We start from the raw sequence: 20,274 nt of genomic DNA on the forward strand, positions 1-20,274 counted from the left end.
AAATCTATTTGATCTACCCTATTTTTTAAACTTTAAATTTTATAATTAAAGATGAAAATATATTTTAAGACCATCACATAGATTTTCAGTATTAAAACTACATTTCTCGACACTATCTTAAGGTGTGTTTCACTCTGATTATTTAGAGCCTCGCCTTTATACTAACCGCACCGATTAAAAAAAAAAAAAAAATAAAAATAAAAATAATATTATGAGGGAAGAAAAGTCCCCAAGGTCCAAGTATAAGAGACCAAAAGCACTCTCGCTATGCAAATATCCACTTGGTGCCGTCACGCTGACAAAGGTTTTGATTTTTGACATTCCTTTATATTTTCTTAAGCGATAAGAATACCCCTGACCTGATTTGAATTCCGTTCAACGGGGTTTATCGGTAAAATCACAAATATAACCTTTAAGAAAAGACGTCCTATGCAACTTACCTCAATCAAACACTTTTTCTTTTCTTTACCTTAAAAATTACATTCTTAGCAAATACTTATATATATATATTTTTTTTTTACAAAAAAACTTTTTTTTATATATAAAAAATTAATTTTATTCAGACATTCACTTACATGCTATATCAAAAGCTACATGGACTGCCGGACCTCTATATAAACTAAACAAAATACCAAACTGCTTTTTGACATTGTTGGATGGTATGTTAGATCGGTTGTTAGACCGCATAGACCAATTATCGAACAGCTCTTTGACAATTTAAACCAGTTGTCGCTTATCGAACTGCTGCTTTCCCGCTTGTTTTTACAACCAGACAACCTTTTTGTGTTTTATGGGAAAAGTCAAGTATTCTTTGTTAGAAGGGAGCAAGAGCGTGTATTTTGATCCAACAAGCTATAACGTTTTGATTGGGGGTATTCGTTAGAAACTTTATTTTTTTGGTAAAACATTGTAATAAAAATGTTTGTGGAGGGTAGGTTGTAAATGAAATTCAATGAATTTTTTATTTTTATTTAGATTTTCCTTACTTTATCTATATTGGTCTAATAAAAGTACCAGCCTCGGAACCTAGTCAAATTTACTCTTTTAACTTTTCTTTTCGTATAAACCCCGCTTATTCTCTCTCTAACTGAACTACCTGATCTCCAACGCCACTTGTTCTCTCTCTAACACAGAGCACAAGCGGCCCACGGCTAAAGCCTCTCTCTCTCTCTCTCTCTGTAACCCAATTGCCCTGTCTCAATCATTGACAGCCGCCTGTGTTGTTGATGGCAACATCTGGACCATAGCTTTAATGGGGATTCTTTTTTCTTTCTTTGTAGTATATTTTTTTTTGTTGATATGCCCGTATAAAAATCTTCTCAGAACCATTGAAAAAGTTGGGACCTTTCCTGGTTGGTTGGATGGTTTGAGGGAGAAAGGGGAGAGAGAGAAGGGGAAGAGAGAGAAGGAGAAGAGAGAGAAGCGGAAGAAGATGCAGGCATGCAATTGGCTTTGTTGGACCGGAGGATCTGAATTCGATGCAGCATGTGATGAGTTTAATGGACCAGAGCCCTTCTCCTTACCATCTCCTATCCCTTCTTGGCCTCCAGGTATCTAAATTAAAGATGGGTTCTTTGTGGGCTTTCATAGTTCGCTTCTCTCCAGTAGTTAGTATTCTGGTTATCGATTTTTTGTTTTTTTTTGGGCTGGGTTATTGTGGAGTTTTGGTTCTTAATTATGTTGGCGTATTAAGAGATTGATTGGGAAAGGTAAAATTAGGGCGTTTTTGTAGAAGCAGTAAGGTGGGTTAAGTTTAATTATTGATAATTTTGATTACGATTGTTGGTTTTTCCTTTTTTTGGGTAAATTTGTTGGTTTTTCTTTCCTTTGTTTTTTGTCCTTTTTTTGGATTCTAGTGTTCTTTAGACTATATTTCTTTGAGCGAGTCATTAATTCTGGTACTTGATTATGTGTTAATTGATTTAAATGGGGGAAGTCCGTTTTTATACTTTTCATGGTACTTCTTTCATATTATTTTTAAACAACCATCACTAATGATCATGGCGTTTTCTTAGACTTCGCTTCTTTTTTACTGTGATAAAAAGCTGTGGTTTTTTTCTGTCCATGTTATTGATGGTTTTTGATCTGTGGCTGTATTGGAGACGTCTTGTTATGAGTGGCCTTTTAATGAGGTTGTCATGATCAGCTAAATGGGGGATCAAATTTATGGAGAACATGGTTTTTTTTCTTTCATTTTAATTGCTTTCCCTGACGTGAAACAAGTATTGTTTAGTTCTCTTTCTTTCCGATTTCTCTTTTGGGTAATGATCTTAACTCCCAATGGCATGGGTATAGCGTGTTTTATGTCTCAGTCTTGAAAAGAATTGGGCTATTGATTTTTGTTTCCATAAAAATGACGGATTTGGTTATGTAAAGCTCTCTAGAATTTGCAGCCCTGCTGGCCTTTTTGAGCTGTGCAAGTGATTATCATTCCGAGAGATTTTTCAACTGCCCTTGATCATATATGAACTTCATGACATTTGGAAAATTGTGGTTTGGCCTTGTTGCGGAAACTTGTTCTCACCTGTTTGTTCTTGCTCTAATACAAGTGGGATCTTGGGTTAATTTTAAGTAGTTGGTTATCCATGATTCATTGAAGATTGATTTCTTCTACCTTGTAGAAGGGCATTCATGCAAACTTTCTTATGATATTTATTTCTAAAATTGGTCTCGTACTTGTTGGTACTTTTGAGTGTCGATATTTGGTGATAAAATACGTTAAAACATGATTATCTCATTGGTCTTTGTTGGTCAAGATGCATTGGGTAAACATACGGAACTGAACTAAAAACTGTTTTGCTTTTTAAAAATGTATATCTTGGCTTAAAGTGACAATCTTTGTTCTTAGGAGATTCTAAATGTACTAATAAAAGATTTAGAATTTGCCCTTAATGGAATGAAACTTGTAATATTTGGTAAGTACATAATTATACTAGGGAGATGTGTTTGAGAGAAATTCGGAAGCAAGAATACAATAATGAGGGAGAGAATTTAATAAAAGACCACCCCGAGGCGATTGTTTTGGTATAAGATTTGCATCGTATATAGAGTTTTGAGGATGTTCTCGATACTTTTCATTTTTCTGGTTTTCGTGCAAACTTGATTTCCTTTTCGGCATGAGCTTGTAAAAAAAGCCACATTTAAGGGGACGCCATCACAGTCGTTTTGCCTAACCAACCATGTGAAATGACCCTGGATTTGAAGATGTGCTTGGGATGATGTAAGGAGGTTATCAAAGAGAAAGAGATAGGAGTATCCCCACTTTCCATGAAGATGAGAAGAGACCATGTATCCTTTCTTAATTCTCTCTCAATTGCAAATAAGGAGGACAGCTAACTCAAAGGCTTAGGCTCCTTTCTGCAATATGAGCTATACTTTACCAAAATGCACACCTTATGCATCACTAGAACTTGCTTAACATTATTCACCTTTAAGAAATGAAGGCTTAATGCTTGGGAGTCAAACATCCATGTATATATAATTTCTATTTTTTACAAATATAAATTTGAAACTATATGCAACTAATGTTCAAATAGCTCTTTTTGCTTGAAGAAGATGTGGTGAACTTTAAGGTAATTGTGATATCTTATGAATTTTTTCATTTCTTACTTGGTTATGACCTGTTGCTACAGATATGGCTATGACCTTGCTTTTGTATGATTTTACACATTCTACTAGTGCTCCAAACATGGGTATATTGTTAATTTATGCTTCACCTCACTAACTAAAGGAACCAAGAAAAATAAGAAGAAGAAAGTATGCGTATCTGTTATTTTATTGCATCTGGTGGGTTGCCTGCACTGCTACATAAGTTAATTTCTGTATCTTTTTGTATATCTCGATAATCCCTACAATGGCTCTGAAAATGGAAATATTGGATTTGTGCTTAACTTTATAAATATAGGCTGTTCAAGTGTGCCATTCTTATCTCTTCAAGCATTAAATTCTGCAGTTGTCACTGTAACGCACACCGCAAAACTAGATACCTTCTCATCCGCATTCAAATGTTTCATATACAACATTATGGGTGGTCATTAATTAAATGTACAGTCCATTAAGAGATCTGACAACCTGATTAGTCTTTCATTAGATGGCTGACAGAAGTATCTAATTTTGCAATACTTTTGATAAGCTCATTGATGGCTCTGGATTTTTTCCTTTCTTGACTTCCTAGATTTGAAGCCGACTGTCATCCTTTCCCGGACCTTCAGACTCTATGTTCCTGAGCTGGACATTCTCAGCTTGACAAGGTTACCATGCTTCTCTGTAGTTACCGGCCTTCATGTTTCTCAAAAAATGAAAAGAATTTAAAGCCTTCATCCTTGTTTTATGACCATCCCTTTCCTCCTCTTTCTCAATCCCCATTTTCATTTTTTTTCCCTTTAACACTGTGGATGAGTAGCTATCCTGATCACTGTGAGATCAGTCATTCTTTTTTGGCATACCCATTCCTAGTTTTATCTCTAATAACCTAACCCTTGAATGGATCTCTTCAACCTCCACCACCATATCCTCCAAAATGTTGGTTCCATACTCCAAATCAAGTTATAGCTCAACTAAAAGAAGACATGCCATGATATATCAAGTATCAAACTTATCAACGAACATCATCTATCAAAATACCCTGTTTTAGTCTTAATCTGCCTGCACAGGAGAAAGTCATTTATTCATTGCCAGTGGCTTTGAATCTCTGGGACGCCTTTTGCAAATACTCCACTTTCATAAGTGGAAGACTTTCTTCCATTAATCCACAATGTGTTTCTATATATGCCACTACTAGATCTCTTCAATCCCCAAAACTTACTTTGCGAAGAAAATCAATTGGTGGCCACCAGATTAGAATTACAGAGGTGTCATGATTAAAAAATAAACCAACATAGGTTTAACATTGGACACCATTGTGTATAGGGATTGAGTTGCCTTGAGGTGTCATGAGCTACAAGTTGAACGTTCAAGTTCAGCAAACTTTGCTATTAATGCTAATCGCCAAATAGTTAATAACAATAAATATATATGCTGCCATGCACATTGTTAATCTACTTGGTAACATGGTAGAATTCATGTTTCTCCATGTGCGCTGGAACTGCATATAGATGACCTAATGACCTATGCTTTCACTTATCCTTATTGGGGCCAGAAACCTGCAAATTTTAGCTTGAGGGACGTTGTTGAATTTTCTTTTCCCATTAAAAATCATTGGGTTTTTTTTTTAAAACACTTTTAGTAGTCTGTTTATTTATTTGTTTGAGAGACCATTGGTTGTACTTGTTTTTTTATCCATACATAACTTTCAGAAATTTCCACTTATTGAATGGGTTGACATATTGAGTTTGGCATGATTTACTCATAAATGACAGCACTTCCATTATGCCCAGTATTGATTATTGCCAATCACAAATTTTTTTCTTGAAGTTTTTGCCATCAAATTAAGAAATCTGAGTTTGATTTTTAACCTTTGCAAAATGTTGAAATCTATTTTGAGTACTTTCCCTGTTGTTATTGGGTATTTGGGTTCTTGCATTATTATGGAAATTAAAATTTCTTTTCAATACAATCAAAATATACCTCCAAGGTTATTCCCATTATTGAGTCATAAAGACAATTGTCATTAAAGGATTTGCATTCCTTGCCAGGGAAAGGCTTTGCCCAAGGAAGGATGTGCCTAGGCAAGCTTGAAGTTTACAGGGTTACAGATTTTGAAAAAGTTTGGAGCTGCAATCTTGTCAAGGGAAAGAGCAAGGGGGCGACTTTCTATAGGCCAATTGGGATCCCCAACGGCTTCTTCTGCCTTGGTCACTATGCGCAACCTAATGACCAGCCTTTAAGGGGCTTCGTTCTCGTGGCCAAAGATCTCTCTACCCCTGAACCAAAGTTGGGTCAATCCCCTAAAAGAGTGACCGACTTGCCTGCCCTTCAAAAACCCCTAAATTACACCTTGGTTTGGGGCTCTAACGAGTGGTCTGATGAGAGCCAAGCACTGTTTGGCTGTGGTTACTTCTGGTTACCTTACCCGCCCAAAGGTTATAAAGCAGTGGGATTTGTGGTCACCAATTCCTCAGATAAGCCTTCCTTGGAAGAAGTGAGATGTGTTAGGGCTGATCTCACCGAACCCTGTGCAAGCCATGGCTTGATACTCAGCACAGTTTCGACCTTGCCCAAATTCCCCTTTAGGGTTTGGAAGACCAGGCCCTGCCATAGGGGAATTGAGGCTCGTGGGGTCCCAGTTGGCACTTTCTATTGCAGCTCCTACTTTAATTCTAGCGAGGATTTGAGTATATCATGCCTAAAGAACTCTGAGCCATCCCTCCATGCCATGCCTAACCTCGATCAGGTCCATGCCCTAATCAAGCACTACGGCCCCACGGTTTATTTCCACCCTGATGAGATCTACTTACCCTCTTCTCTATCATGGTTTTTTGACAATGGGGCCTTGCTATACAAAAGAGATGAGGCTCGTGGTGAGCCTATAGATTCTCTGGGCTCCAACCTTCCTCAGGGTGGTTCAAATGATGGGAAGTATTGGCTAGACCTGCCTAGCAATGGCGATGAGGAATGGGTCAAGCTAGGAAACCTGGAAAGTGCAGAGCTCTATGTTCATGTAAAGCCCGCTTTAGGGGGCTCATTCACTGATATTGCAATGTGGATTTTCTGCCCCTTCAATGGCCCTGCGACTATTAAGATTGGCATGGTCAATGTGGCACTAAGTAAGGTAGGGCAGCATGTGTGTGATTGGGAGCACTACACTCTTCGGATTTGCAATTTTAGTGGTGAATTGTGGGCAATATATTTCTCTCAGCATAGTGGGGGTGAGTGGGTTGAAGCATGGGATTTAGAGTTTGTAGAGAATAATAGAGCTATCATTTATTCTTCGAAGAGCAGTCATGCCAGTTTTGCTCACCCAGGTAACTATCTTCAAGGGGATAACAAGCTGGGAATAGGCGTGAGGAATGATGCAGAAAAGAGTGATCTCTTTGTGGACTCCAGCGTTAGGTATAAGATAGTGTCAGCTGAGTATTCAGGGGAGGATTGGGTCAAAGAACCTTGTTGGTTGCAGTATATGAGGGAGTGGGGTCCTACTATTGTGTATAATTCGAGATCCGAGCTGGAGAAAATTATCAGTCTTCTTCCTGTTTTGGTACGGTTCTCAGTTGAGAACATCTTCAATAGGCTCCCTATGGAGCTGTATGGGGAGGAAGGGCCAACAGGGCCCAAAGAGAAAAACAACTGGGAGGGTGATGAAAGAAGTTAGTGTGTATGCTACTCTCTTTCTGAAAGAATCCCGTGTCATTTGGCTTCTCTCCTTGGGTTCTATCTGGCTCAGTGAGGCAAGTAGCCTGCAGCTGATTGTTTTCATTTTTTAGATGTGTATATCAAAGTCACCACGATAGCATCTTTGATGCTTCCGGGCCCTGCTTTTTGTGTTTCAAAACAAGTAGTATTGCCAAATGAAAGGCATACAATAATCAGTGTGATACTACATTATTGTAAAACCCATAGATCAGTACACGTAGGTATACATTCTAGCCAATATGTTTTGCAAGCAGGAGACGTGGTTGAAAATGTTTGGCTTCTGACTTTTTTGTCTCTTGCAAGATCCTATTGTTTGAATTACTCGACATAGAAGCGCGAAGTGAGATCCAAAGTTCTGTAATGATTGCGTATCGATATTCTTCCCCAGTAGGAAATTTTGGGTTTATAATGGATGTTTGAGATATTCATCGGCATTTTTCTTTTGGTTCTCATCTGATGATGCCTATATATAAAGACGCTGGCCATTGTCTCATAAACCTCCACAAAAGATTTACTTGCCCATCAAAGTTTTCAATGCGGGTGAGTCTCAGTAAGCTTCATATACGCAAGGAGCATGGACGCAAGAAGCATGGGTGTTGCTTGTGGACATGATGTTATCAAGCTAGACATGTACTCACTTTGTTGGATTGGGATTCTAGTTGAGTACTGCCAATGGTTAAAGAGTGCTGTCTTAAGTCATGCACTTCTAGTAGTGTTTCAGGCAAGTAATTGCACCTTCCTCCAGAAAGTTTTAGAAAAACATTATGCAGTTGTGGTCCAAGTCAAGGACGCTGATTCTTCCTGCTGTTTAAAGGTCTTATAGTGCTCCCTCGTGTGAGTTGTCGATAAGCCTATATAATGTGGTTACATGTGTGTGGTATGTTGACTCACCAAATGGACACTCATGGTTGACACTTAAAGACACTTCTATTAATCTTTCTTGTTGAAATATCACAATATAATTACTTCAACGTTTACCTTCTCTTCTTTGTCAAAACGATACTAGTTTGTTGTGTTTGAAAGACTAATTTTGGAGTTGACATTTTTAGCACTTGTATCTTTGTTTAACACGTGTACAAATGTTTGCATCTTTCAAACACAGCAAATAGGCACCCTAGTTGGTCATTGAGCTTCTAAAACTTGTACCTTTCGTTAGCTTGCTCATATTCAGTGTTTCAAAACATGGATCGGTTGTGTGGATCATTCACCTAGTGTCAGATCATTGGATTGATGGGCTGGCTCGGGTCTCATTGGTTTGAAATGGTGATTCAAAAAAATTTAAAAATATATGAAATAAACTAAAATAGCGGTTTATGGGGTAGCAATTTAGAGGAGATTTAAAAAAAACAGGGAAATTATCGTTAATATACTTATATTTTAAAGAAATTGAAAAAAAAATTCCAACTTTTTAAAACCTTGCCTACACTTTTTTTCCCCATTTTTGTGATTTTTCGGACGGAAATGCCCTTTACGGTAGTTTTTGTACGTAATGTCGGTATTCGTAGTACCGTAATACATTGAATTACGGTACATAGAGTACCCTAATACACATAACAAATATTATGGTACTTGGAGTACCATAATACTGTAAAAATATATTACGATACACATTGTACCGTAATACAACTTAAAATTTTTACTGTAGTTTTATTACCATACGTTGTTTAAAATCTATTATGGTACTCGCAGTACTGTAATACTTCCTAGTTGATACCGTATAAAGCTTAAGAACCCAAAACCCCCCATTGTGTTTGAAGAAATTATGGTCTTCATTTTGCCGTTAGAAGGCTGCTGAGGTGTTCTCGATCTCGATCCCTCTCTCCCTCATCACATATTTCAAGTAAGAAATAGTTGTTGGATTATAAACCCAAATCCTACAAGATTAATTTCAGAGATTCACATTTGCTTTTAGAGTTCTTTGAGCACTAAAAAGAACTTGCAAATCGATTGATTGTTGGCTTATTTTTAATATATTGGAATCATCTACAAAATCCGTGTCCTGACTTGCAAATCGATCAAGTTTCATCACGGTATAATTGTTTGTTATTAGGGTTATTTGAGCGAATAAATGCGCATTTTCTCCAACCATCTTTGTTCTCTCTAATTTTTATATCATATTGGATGATTATCAATTTGTTATTAAGTTATTGAAATTAGTTTCGAAAGTCCTCTACAAATTCATGGTTTGTTTACTCCAATATCGATTGAATTCGTGTATCAAAGATGTGATATATATATATATATATGTTCTTTTTCCTTTTTTAGATTGAGATGGTATTTGAAGCCTGATGCTCACTACAAAATGGTTGGGTGTCTCCTCCATTGATGATTTTCTTATTCATCTAGGGCATGTGATTGGGGTCATTCAAAGTCACCCAGCTGATTTTCCTTTTTCATTCTTTTGATTATTTTTTTTTGCTTGTTTTAGTCATCTATAAAGCAAATAAGTTATTATCTATTTTGATATTGTGTCGGAAGATGACAAGATCTAGTTTCGCCACTTTGAGCTGGATTGCCCATAATTTTTGTAATTTTTTTGGTGAAACTTGGAGCGGTTCAATGATTTAGTACCCTATACAATTGATTTGAATAAGATTTGGCGAACTTGGAAGAAAAAAGAAAAGATCTATTTGAGATTTTTTTCACTTCCTAGCTTCATTCTTTATATTTACGATTTTTGCTTTTCATTTGGCATTTACATTATTTTCTATATCATGTGTTCAATTCGTTCTGTGATAAAGATTCAGATATCTACATTTGAATTTGGCATTTTGACTTCCGTTATATTATGTGCATGTGTGTTAGTTTGATATTTTGGGTTATTCTTCTTATAAGCCGTTGTAATAGATATGCTGAGGATAAATATTTCCCTCCTATTTTCTTATCTTTTGATTTAGGTGCAGTCATATTTAAAATATCCTTGAACTCTTACTCTTGACCCACTAATCTACTTGATGGTCATCTCTTTCTATTGGGTTTATTATTTCTTTCTTGCTTTTCTAGTTTTGTTAGGTTGATGATTTTCTTATTCATTTATTTTTCTCATTCATTGTATTGAAGCTAAGGGCTTCTTATTTTTGATGAAATTATTTAGTTTGAGCCACTTAATTGAAGCTACGGACTTCTTATTCTTAATGAAATTGTATGTGTACAAATTAGTTTTTTTACGAATTTTTGACAATAGATTTGGGTTCACTTAAGACTAGACTATGGTTCACCTAATTTTTTTTTTGATATTTGTTTGTTTTTAAGCTGTTAAAATAAACTTGAAAATGATTTCCTGACAACTTCCATGTCAAATGATTTGCTTTTTTCTCCTAACATAAATGTACACCAAGTTATGCATTTTTTCAATAGAATTGATATAAATGTACACCAAGTTAGGCATTTTTTAAGTAGAATTGACATAAATGTACACCATTCAATTTTTAAGTAGAATTGACATTTTTCAACTTTTATGGCATAGATGTACACCATTCACCAAGTTAGGCATTTTTTTAATATTTGTTTATTTTTGGCATGTTTTTAATTAGCATTAGCATCACATTTCATGCTCTCAACTGTTATGGCATGAGTTCTTTGATGTCATGAGTTCTTGTTTGGAATGGAGTGTAAGTTGCAGATATAATGCTTTTAAATATAGGTACCAACTTCATCGGGGACTTAAAGAATACTTTCTAGAACATTAAAATATCATAGTAATGTGTCATTTACTATGAAAATGTTTATCATATATTAACTCTTAAAGTTGATAGTAATTGCCAATGTAACTTGCATAATCACCAATAGTAATAATGATTAGTCTTTGGCTTTTTGATTTATGATGGCTCTTTGATGCATGATAGCTTTTTGAATAGTGATCATGGCAGAAGATGCGCCTTTCCCTGGAGGTCGTGAGATTCCTACAATGCTCACTCGATAAAGAGAACATATATCATAGAAGATCTGGGAAGGAAATGTATGTGCAAGTATTTAAAATTATATTCTTTGTCTATCATGTTAGTTAATCAATATATTTATTGTAGTATCTGAAATGACAAATTCTATATCAGGATCGAAAAAATACTCTTAGGATTGATGAGAAGCCCAATGCAAATTTGTCATGGCCGTTAACAAACAGCGATCGAATTGATATCTTAACTCTTAAAGTTGACAATAATTGCCAATGTAACTTGCATAATCACCACTTGTAATAATGATTAGTCTTTGGCTTTTTGATTTATGATGGCTCTTTGATGTATGATAGCTTTTTGAACAGTGATCATGGCAGAAGATGCGTCTTTCCCTTGAGGTCTTGAGATTCTTACACTGCTCACTCGACAAAGAGAACATATATCACAGAAGATCTGGGAAGGAAATGTATGTACAAGTATTTAAAATTATATTCTTTGTCTATCATGTTAGTTAATCAATATATTTATTGTAGTATCTGAAATGACAAATTCTATGTCAGGATCGGAGAAATACTCTTAGGATTGATGATAAGCTCAATGCAAATTTGTCATGGGCGTTAACAAACAACGATCGAATTGATTTGGTTAGGAGATCAGGATTGTATCCTCTGACCGTAGTATCGATGAGTCAGCATGACCGTGGCACATTATCTACAATCATTGAGAGGTGACGTGCTGAGACGAATACAGGGCACTTCAATGTAGACATCGGAGAGATGATGCCTATACTTGAAGATACATGGAAAATTCTCCTGTTAAAAGTGACTTGTGTAGCTGTAAATGTGAGGAGAGTGGAGAACTACGAGAATCATGTAGTCCGCATGATAGAAAAGCTGCCACCTGATTGTAGCCATTCCTTTATCCGACTGACATGGCTGAGGAACACGTTTAAGCAGCTACCGTAGAACTATAACCGTACCACTCTTCTACGATACACTCGTGTCTACCTCTTATATCTAGTCGGGTGCACAATATTTGCGGATTCCACAGATGGTACAGTTCCTATAATCTATTTACAACATTTTGAGGATATCGAAGTAGCTGGTCAGTATGCATGGGCTGCAGCTGCATTAGCATTTTTTTTTCGAGCCTTGTCAAAAGTTGTTTATACTGATCATCAACACCTAAGTAGAACAACCACTCTTTTGCTGGTAATGGTAGTATATTAGTTTTTACAAAATTCGATAGATATTTCTTATTGTGATTCATATTTTTTTATACTTGTATTTCAGTGTTGGGCGTATGAGCATTTCAAATTGTTGTGCCCAATTTCAAAAGAAATATGGGTTGGGCTACCTAGATCCCTTAGGTGGACCCCTTTTAGAGAATGGAATAACACTCGCAACTTCGGTTTCATGGGGCGACAAGAGCTTGATAATGCACGGATAAATGATGTTAGTATAGTATAGTTATAATTTGTTTTGTTTATTTATAATATTTAGGTACATGTTATATATCTTTAATTTTGTCTTATTTTTGTCATAGGTCATATGGACCCCATACGATGATTATCCTGACATAGGAGATGAAACTGCAGAGGACAGAGAGTATGGGCTTCATGTCTTTGAGACTGCTTTGTATCGCACATACCTCATAGATGGACACATCTGTGAGGGGTATATGTCAGATTATGTGCTCCAGCAATTTAGACTTCACCATGGGATATCGGCAGATCTCTTGCAGTGGGAGAGGAGGGAGAAAAGGGAGAGAAGGGAGAAGAAATATGACAATTGGGGATATGAGCTTAGATATGAAATCGATATGTGGATGAACCACTTAGATTATTTTTGTCAGGCAGATAAAGATATGTGCACTGGGAAGCTGACACAATAATACATCGAGTGGTACAAATTAAGGACCAGCCCTTGATCTATAATCCATTTAAAAAACGTCCCTTCAAATATGCACCTCGAGGTTATAATGATGAAGATAGAATGATAATAATTTACTTTCATATTTCATATAATTTGATGCAATTTAAAAGTCTCAATAATCTAATTTTATATTTGATATGACTTGATGCAACCTAGGGACATCAGCCATGGAATTGAACTTCTACGTGAATGTTGGAATTCAAGAAATTGGGACCTAGCTGAGGAAGCATTACAGATACTTAAAATATATGACCTAGAAGTTATAGGGAAAGAAGCATCTAAAGAGTTAGAGTTAGATAATGAGATGGATGACAACGTGTCAGTATGACATCCTTCTCGACTAGATGAGGGTCAAGTAATACATAACTCATCCCCACTCCGTTTCAACCAGAAGAGCCCAAATGGCAGTTGTGTCCTCGTATTGCAAGAAGGGAGGAGAGCAGCTCACAGTATCAGAGCAGCTTTAATACAAAGAACCTGATTCCACAGTGGGCTGAGAAGCTGCCAATACGACGAAAGCGTTTATGATGTGTACTTAGCTAGATGCTTGGTTGAATGCATGGTTGTAAATAAGCCAGTAGTGCTTAAACTGTATAAGCGGTCATTAGTGCCTATATTGTTTTATGTACATGGCTTTGTATGTGACTTGCTTTGTATGTCAATTGGTTTGTATGTGAATTGCTTTGTATGTCAATTGGTTTGTATGTGAATTGCTTTGTATGTCAATTGGTTTGTATGTGAATTGCTTTGTATGTCAATTGGTTTGTATGTGAATTGCTTAGGTACATCACATGCTTGACATTCTAAAGTCAGTAAGGCTTTCCCTCTTATAGTATGTAGTTGGAGCAACTCATATAACACCTCAAGATGCATTACATATTTAGAGATGAAAATAATTAAGCTTGTATATCAAATTCTTGATAGACACTATTTTTTAAGCTTTGTATATCAAATTCTTATACCTTTGTATATCAAATTCTTGTTAGACACTATTTTTTAAGCCACACCCTTGATATACACTATTCTTGTATATCAAATTCTTATAGCTTTATGTATCAAACCACACCCTTACGTATAGGTCAAATATCACAATATACAAACCACACCCTTCTACTGTAAATTCAACATAAGATTAAGATGAATATAAATATAATTAAAAAAAAAAAAAAACTCAGCACGATCGTTGTAAGACCGTAATTCATCTTCAGACCATTATGGTACTAAGATGAATTACGGTCTCAAAAAAGTTATTTTAATTATATAGATATTGATCTGAATTTTATGTTGCATTTACAGTTGTTAAAAATAATGTCTTTGTAAAAATAGTGAACATGAATTACGGTCTTAAAAAGACTGTAATAGTCAAAATGTTTATGGAAATCCAATAACCTTTTTATCATTACGGTCTTTGTAAGACCGTAATTCATCTTCATACCATTACGGTACAAAGAATACCGAAATGGTCTGACCATTCATTACGGTAATTCTAAAAATATTACTAGATTTCCAGTAATTTTTTGAGAATCACGATATTTATTAGACTGTAATTCATCTTCATACCAATACGGTAGAAAGAATACCGTAATGCCGTAATGGTCATTACGGTATTCTTTGTACCATAATGGTTTGACCATTCATTACGATCTTATCAAGAAAGACCGTAATGCTAAAATAGTAACTGGATTTCCAGTAACTTTTTGAGAAATTCATCTTCATAGCATTACGGTACAAAGAATACCGTAATGGTCATTACAATATTCTTTGTACCATAATAATCTGACCATTCAGTATGGTCTTACAATGTAAGACCGTAATGCTCAAAAAGTTCATGGATTTGTATTGGAAAGTAATGGTCATTACAATATTCGTACTACCTACAAAGACCGTAATGATAAAAAAGTTACTGGAAATCCAGTAACTTTTTTAGTGTATTTGGAAGACCGTAATGAATGGTCAGATCGTCAACGCAAAAAGAATACCGTAATGGTGTGAAGATGAATTACGGTCTTACAAAGACCGTAATGATAAAAAAGTTACTGAAAATGATCTGACCATTTCCAGTAATTTTTTGAGCGTTACGGTCTTCGTAGACCGTAATGAATGGTCATACCATTACGGTACTAAGAATACCATAATGACCATTACGGTATTTTTTGTACTGTAAAGGTATGAACATTCATTACAGTCTTATAAAGACCGTAATGAGAAATTATTATTATTTTTTAAATTATATTGATATTCATCTGAATCTTATGTTGCATTTACTGTAGAAGGGTGTGGTTTGTATATTGTGATATTTGACCTATACGTATGGGTGTGGTTTGATATACAAAGCTATAATAATTTGATATACAAGAATAGTGTATATCAAGGGTGTGGCTTAAAACATAGTGTCTAACAATAATTTGATATATAAACTTATAAGAATTTAATATACATCTGTTAAAAAGTAGTGTCTTTGTAAAAATAGTTAACATGAATTACAATATTACAAATACCGTAATGGTAAAAAAGTTTCTGGAAATCCAATAACTTTTTTAGAAGTGTGTGGTTCATTTATCATTTTTTTCTCTCTCTTTTTGTTAGACTTCCATAACTGAAGATGAATCAGGTAAGGGTGTGGTTTGTATATGGCTAAGGCTCTAAACAATCAAAGTAAGGTGCACCTTCAAATTGGATAGCCTAAAGAGACCATTTATTATATAGATAGAATGAGACCATTTAGCAAAAAACTGGATAGCTTGATATCATTAATATCAATACGCACTGACCTCTTTACAAAATGACATATCAGAAAAAGATCAACTGGCACTAATGGCCTATTTACATTAATTTTATATACGCGACTTACATGTCTTTCAGTTATGGCCCACAACCTCGCATCGACTACACTTAAGATGCCTAATCTCTTTGTACTTTGTTTGCTTGCGAATTTTCTTTGGCCAACCTACAGTTCGCCTTGCAGCTGGTGGCATTACAATTGCATAGACAATATATGACAACTCTAGTACATCAGGCATTGGGTTGAAGGGAAGGGAATATGCTGTATGGTACATTTGAACTGTGAAATAGATGTCGCAATAATTTGTAACATCTTCATGCCTATGACCTATAGCGGTGATTGCATGATTGCACGACAACCCACTAACCTGCCATACCTGACAACTACATGTATGAGTCGTCATATTAAGAGCATATTTCTTATCCGCATTGCTCTCATACATACCATCATGTACCCATGTGATTGTATGAAGGAATCTGGACTTATCCCTCCTCATATCTATTACCTTTTGGGCCTTTGGTGTAAGCATGCTGCTCCATTCTAAGAACATGGTCATCTTCTTTGAAAATTCTCCCATGAACTTAACCCTTAAGCATTCAAGGAATTGAATAAGGGGCTTCTCCCGGGCCTATAATATCTACCGGTTAAATGATTCAGAGATGTTCGATGTAAGATGATTGTATCTATACCCCTGAAAATATGTGTTTGCCCAATATTTCGAATGCTGAAACATGATCCAGTCATAGGCCTTAGCATTTTCACTCTTAATCTTTGCCATGTATTCATCAAAGTCTGATATAGTCAATGCACGTACAGCTTTCCATTAAAGCTTTGTAAGCGCCAAATTTCTATAGGCCTTTTTGAAGTTATCAGCAAGGTGATTCATATAATAGCCTTGTTCACCGGTTGGAAATACTGTTTCAATTGCGACTTGTAATCCTTTTTGATGATCTGAGAAAATAGTCAATGCTGGCAAATGAGTGGCTGATGAACTCTACCTATTGCCCCGACACATGAGTGTACGTTTACCAACTTCTTTACCCTAAAGAATTTTGTAGTATTAACCTTCCAACAGTGCACTTGCCATGAACAACCATCTGCAACACACCTTGCCCATACCCGTCTCCCCTCACTTTTTATGAACTTCATATTGAACTTTTGTGATATGGCATAACCAATAAGATGATTACGGCATGTATGTACATCATCAAAATCCTAGTCATCTTGAAGTACAATTTCGTAACGGTTAATCCTCAGGGAGCTTTCTATCGGATTGATGTCGCCCATATGCTATTCAATTTCTTATTCAACCTCATCTTGTATGTCTATGCCAGCACAATATTCACTGTGACCTATTTGCTTTGGTCGGGATGTGCTGTAGAAAAAAAAAATAAAGACAAGTAAGAATTATCCGAAAGCATAACGAAAAAAAAACGACAACTAAGAAAATTAATGATTTCCATTGCAAACTTCTTACTTGACCAATCTTGATGGATCATTATCGGGCATTGTTGGTGGTCGATATTCAGTGCAGTCAGACGAACCAATATCAGGCATTGTTGGTGGTTGATATTCAGACTCAATATGTTTGTTTGATACATACATAGCAATGGAAGAAGCCCCTTCTATCATGTTGGCAATGTCGTCATCATCATCAATACGTATCATATTACTTGATAACCTTGGGTCAATATACCTAATAGTCATAGTACTTGGGGTATAATTTGATACTTTTGACAAGTGATCCTTGACTTGTCCAAATTATGGGATTCCCTTAAAAAATATAACCTTTACATCCCCACCGTCATAAAAAATACTTCCATTAGGTTTCCTATTGAAAAATCCACCAAAGTGTAAAACAATTTTCACTCTATTCTCACCCATTATTGATGCGTAAAAGCTGAATCACTGCAGAGAAATTTCATATGGAAACATGAAAAAATTTCTAAGAAGAAGTTCAAAATGCTTAGAAATAGTGAGGAGGTTGCATGAGGAACATTAGATTGTAATACAATTGTCATAATATAAAAAAAAATTACAATGGCCATCCAAACTACATCAGCTATTATTTTGATGGCCAACCATTAAATAAATTATCATAATATAAAAAAATTGTCATCCAAACTACAATTGTTATAATATAAAAATAATTAGAAAACATATTTTGATGGCCAACCATTAAATAAATCTAAAACTTATTTATGCAACAATATAAATAAATCTAAAACTTATTTATGCAACAATATAAATAAATCTAAAACTTATTGATGCTACATAATAATTTTTTTTAGACGCTAAAAACAACAAAATATTTTGATGACATACCTAAAAATTAGTTGGTGTGTAAATTTGATCATCTCATTGACCTCCTTCGAAGATTGATAAATAATAGATGATATGATAGAAAATAGATGAGAGAATGGATGAGAGAGATAAAACAAGGATGAAAGTGCTAAACAATTTGTCAAAATAGGGTTTTATGAAAAAATTGGTTAAAAAAAAGTGGAAAAAAATTATGGTAACTCTATTACCGTAAATTTTTTTGGAAACACTATGGTACTATGGGTACCGTAATTGTTTTTTAAACCAATACGGTAACATACTACCATAAAACTGTTTTTTATTAACACGGTACTCTTATTACCGTATAAGGGCAACTAAACATTACGGTATCGAAAATACTATAATTCTTTTTATGGTACAAAGACTACCATAAAGGGTAGTTTCGTCCAAAACTTCACAAAAATGGGGAAAAAGAGTGTGGGCGAGGTTTTGTGAAGTTAGGATTTTTTTTTTCAATTTCTTGAAAATATGAGTATATGAGCGATAATTTCCCAAAAACATAAGACACACTAAAAAAAAAAAAAATAGAAATTATTAAATATCCTCATATTTTAATGAAATATACAAGCCTCATCCATACTCAATTCTATTACTGCCCATATTTTTGTACCTAAAATACCGTTAGTGGTAGTAATAGGGCAATTGAAGATTGTCACGGTCCTATTAGGATCTTGATGCTATAAAACCATCGTTCAAACCTCTAAAACATCATGGTTGCCTTTTAATATATCAACCACCACTATTCTAATAGAACTATAATAGCTTGAACCATTATGGTTCTATCAGAAATCAATGACCTTTTAAATTATCGGAACCATCACAGTTCTATCAGAATCGTTATGGTTGATAAGTTAAAGAATGAGAGAGGGCTTCGGTGCTCCTAGAGAGAGAAATGGCGAAAGGGAGGAGGTCTGGTTCTGTTAGAGAGATAGGGAGAGGGAGTTGTGATGGTTTTAGAGAAAGGGAGTGCGAGACCCGTGATGCCCTCTACCACTTTTAATAGAACCGTGATGGTTCCCATAACTTAAGGCCACCATGGTTGTAATAGAACCATGATGGCTCCTATAACTTAAAAAGCCATCACATTTCTATTAGAATTGTGATGATTTACATAACTTAAAAGGCCACCACAGTTATGTTAGAACCGTGATGGTTGATATGTTAAAAGGCCATTGTGATGCTTTAATGGTTTGAAAAGGGATTTAATGAGCATCAAAGTCCTAATTTTACTAATTTGAAAAAAAGTTTTATGTCCGTGATAACCTTCACAGCTCTTTTACTACAGTGAGTGGTATTTAAGGTCGGCCCTTTTACTATTGTGGGTATTTAAATGTGAACACTAAAGAAAAAAAAAAAAGGTATAGATGAGGTTTTCAAAAACAATGTTTTTTTTTATTTATTTAAATTTTAATGAAAAATAAATATTTTCAATAATTTTCCCAAAAATAAAATTATGTACAAGGGATTTTAGGGAGGACCTAGATAAGCGATCCTGATTGAGAATCACTGGGTTTTAAAATACCGTTCATATTAAAGGATGACAACGAAAATTCATCAGGATCATTAAGAAACCTCAACCTTCACCTGTTGAGTTGAACCTCTTTACAGTTACTATGCTATCCTTTATCTAGATTGAAGAACACTTAGAGAAGAAGTCCGTATCAAAGTGGGGGGCTCACCACTGGACACGTGTTTAATCCTTGAATGGTTTGTTACCTGTAAAGGGTCATCACCAAAGCTATTGGGGTTTGAAAAATGCTCATTCCCTTTAAATGCAAGAGGTGCTGCGAGAGTCCTTTCAACATCAATAATGATAATATTTAGGAAATTGCCTATGCCTAGGCACTCGACCCTTGGTTGAGACGAGTCATTAAGCTGGCTAGTCGAATGGCCCGGGTCTTATCAAGGGCAAAAGGCCCTAGATAAATTAAAATAAAGGGTGTGGTTTGCATAAGTTGTAATTTTAAATAATTAATTAAGACATGCTTCTAAATTTTATTATAAATGTAATTTTTGCGTCAAATTTCTTTTA

The 20,274-nt window shown here is 35.3% G+C and overlaps 2 protein-coding genes across 2 annotated transcripts; both read left to right on the forward strand.

Moving 5' to 3' along the window:
• The first annotated feature begins 1,327 nt into the window (after nt 1-1,327).
• LOC18444119 (hypothetical protein At1g04090) lies at nt 1,328-8,261 on the forward strand. Its single transcript, XM_006854297.4, has 2 exons — nt 1,328-1,550; nt 5,634-8,261. The coding sequence occupies exons 1-2, from the start codon at nt 1,433-1,435 to the stop codon at nt 7,247-7,249; spliced, it is 1,734 nt and encodes a 577-aa protein (XP_006854359.3). The 5' UTR covers nt 1,328-1,432; the 3' UTR covers nt 7,250-8,261.
• Nucleotides 8,262-12,192: 3,931 nt separating this feature from the next.
• LOC110008098 (uncharacterized) lies at nt 12,193-13,835 on the forward strand. Its single transcript, XM_088872785.1, has 3 exons — nt 12,193-12,287; nt 12,476-12,637; nt 12,729-13,835. The coding sequence occupies exons 2-3, from the start codon at nt 12,599-12,601 to the stop codon at nt 13,074-13,076; spliced, it is 387 nt and encodes a 128-aa protein (XP_088728911.1). The 5' UTR covers nt 12,193-12,287; nt 12,476-12,598; the 3' UTR covers nt 13,077-13,835.
• The last annotated feature ends 6,439 nt before the right edge of the window (nt 13,836-20,274 follow it).

This window comes from Amborella trichopoda, chromosome 7, assembly GCF_054954075.1.
Source record: "Amborella trichopoda isolate Santa Cruz 75 chromosome 7, AtrichopodaSantaCruz75HAP2 v2.0, whole genome shotgun sequence".
NCBI classification, from domain to species: Eukaryota; Viridiplantae; Streptophyta; class Magnoliopsida; order Amborellales; family Amborellaceae; genus Amborella; species Amborella trichopoda.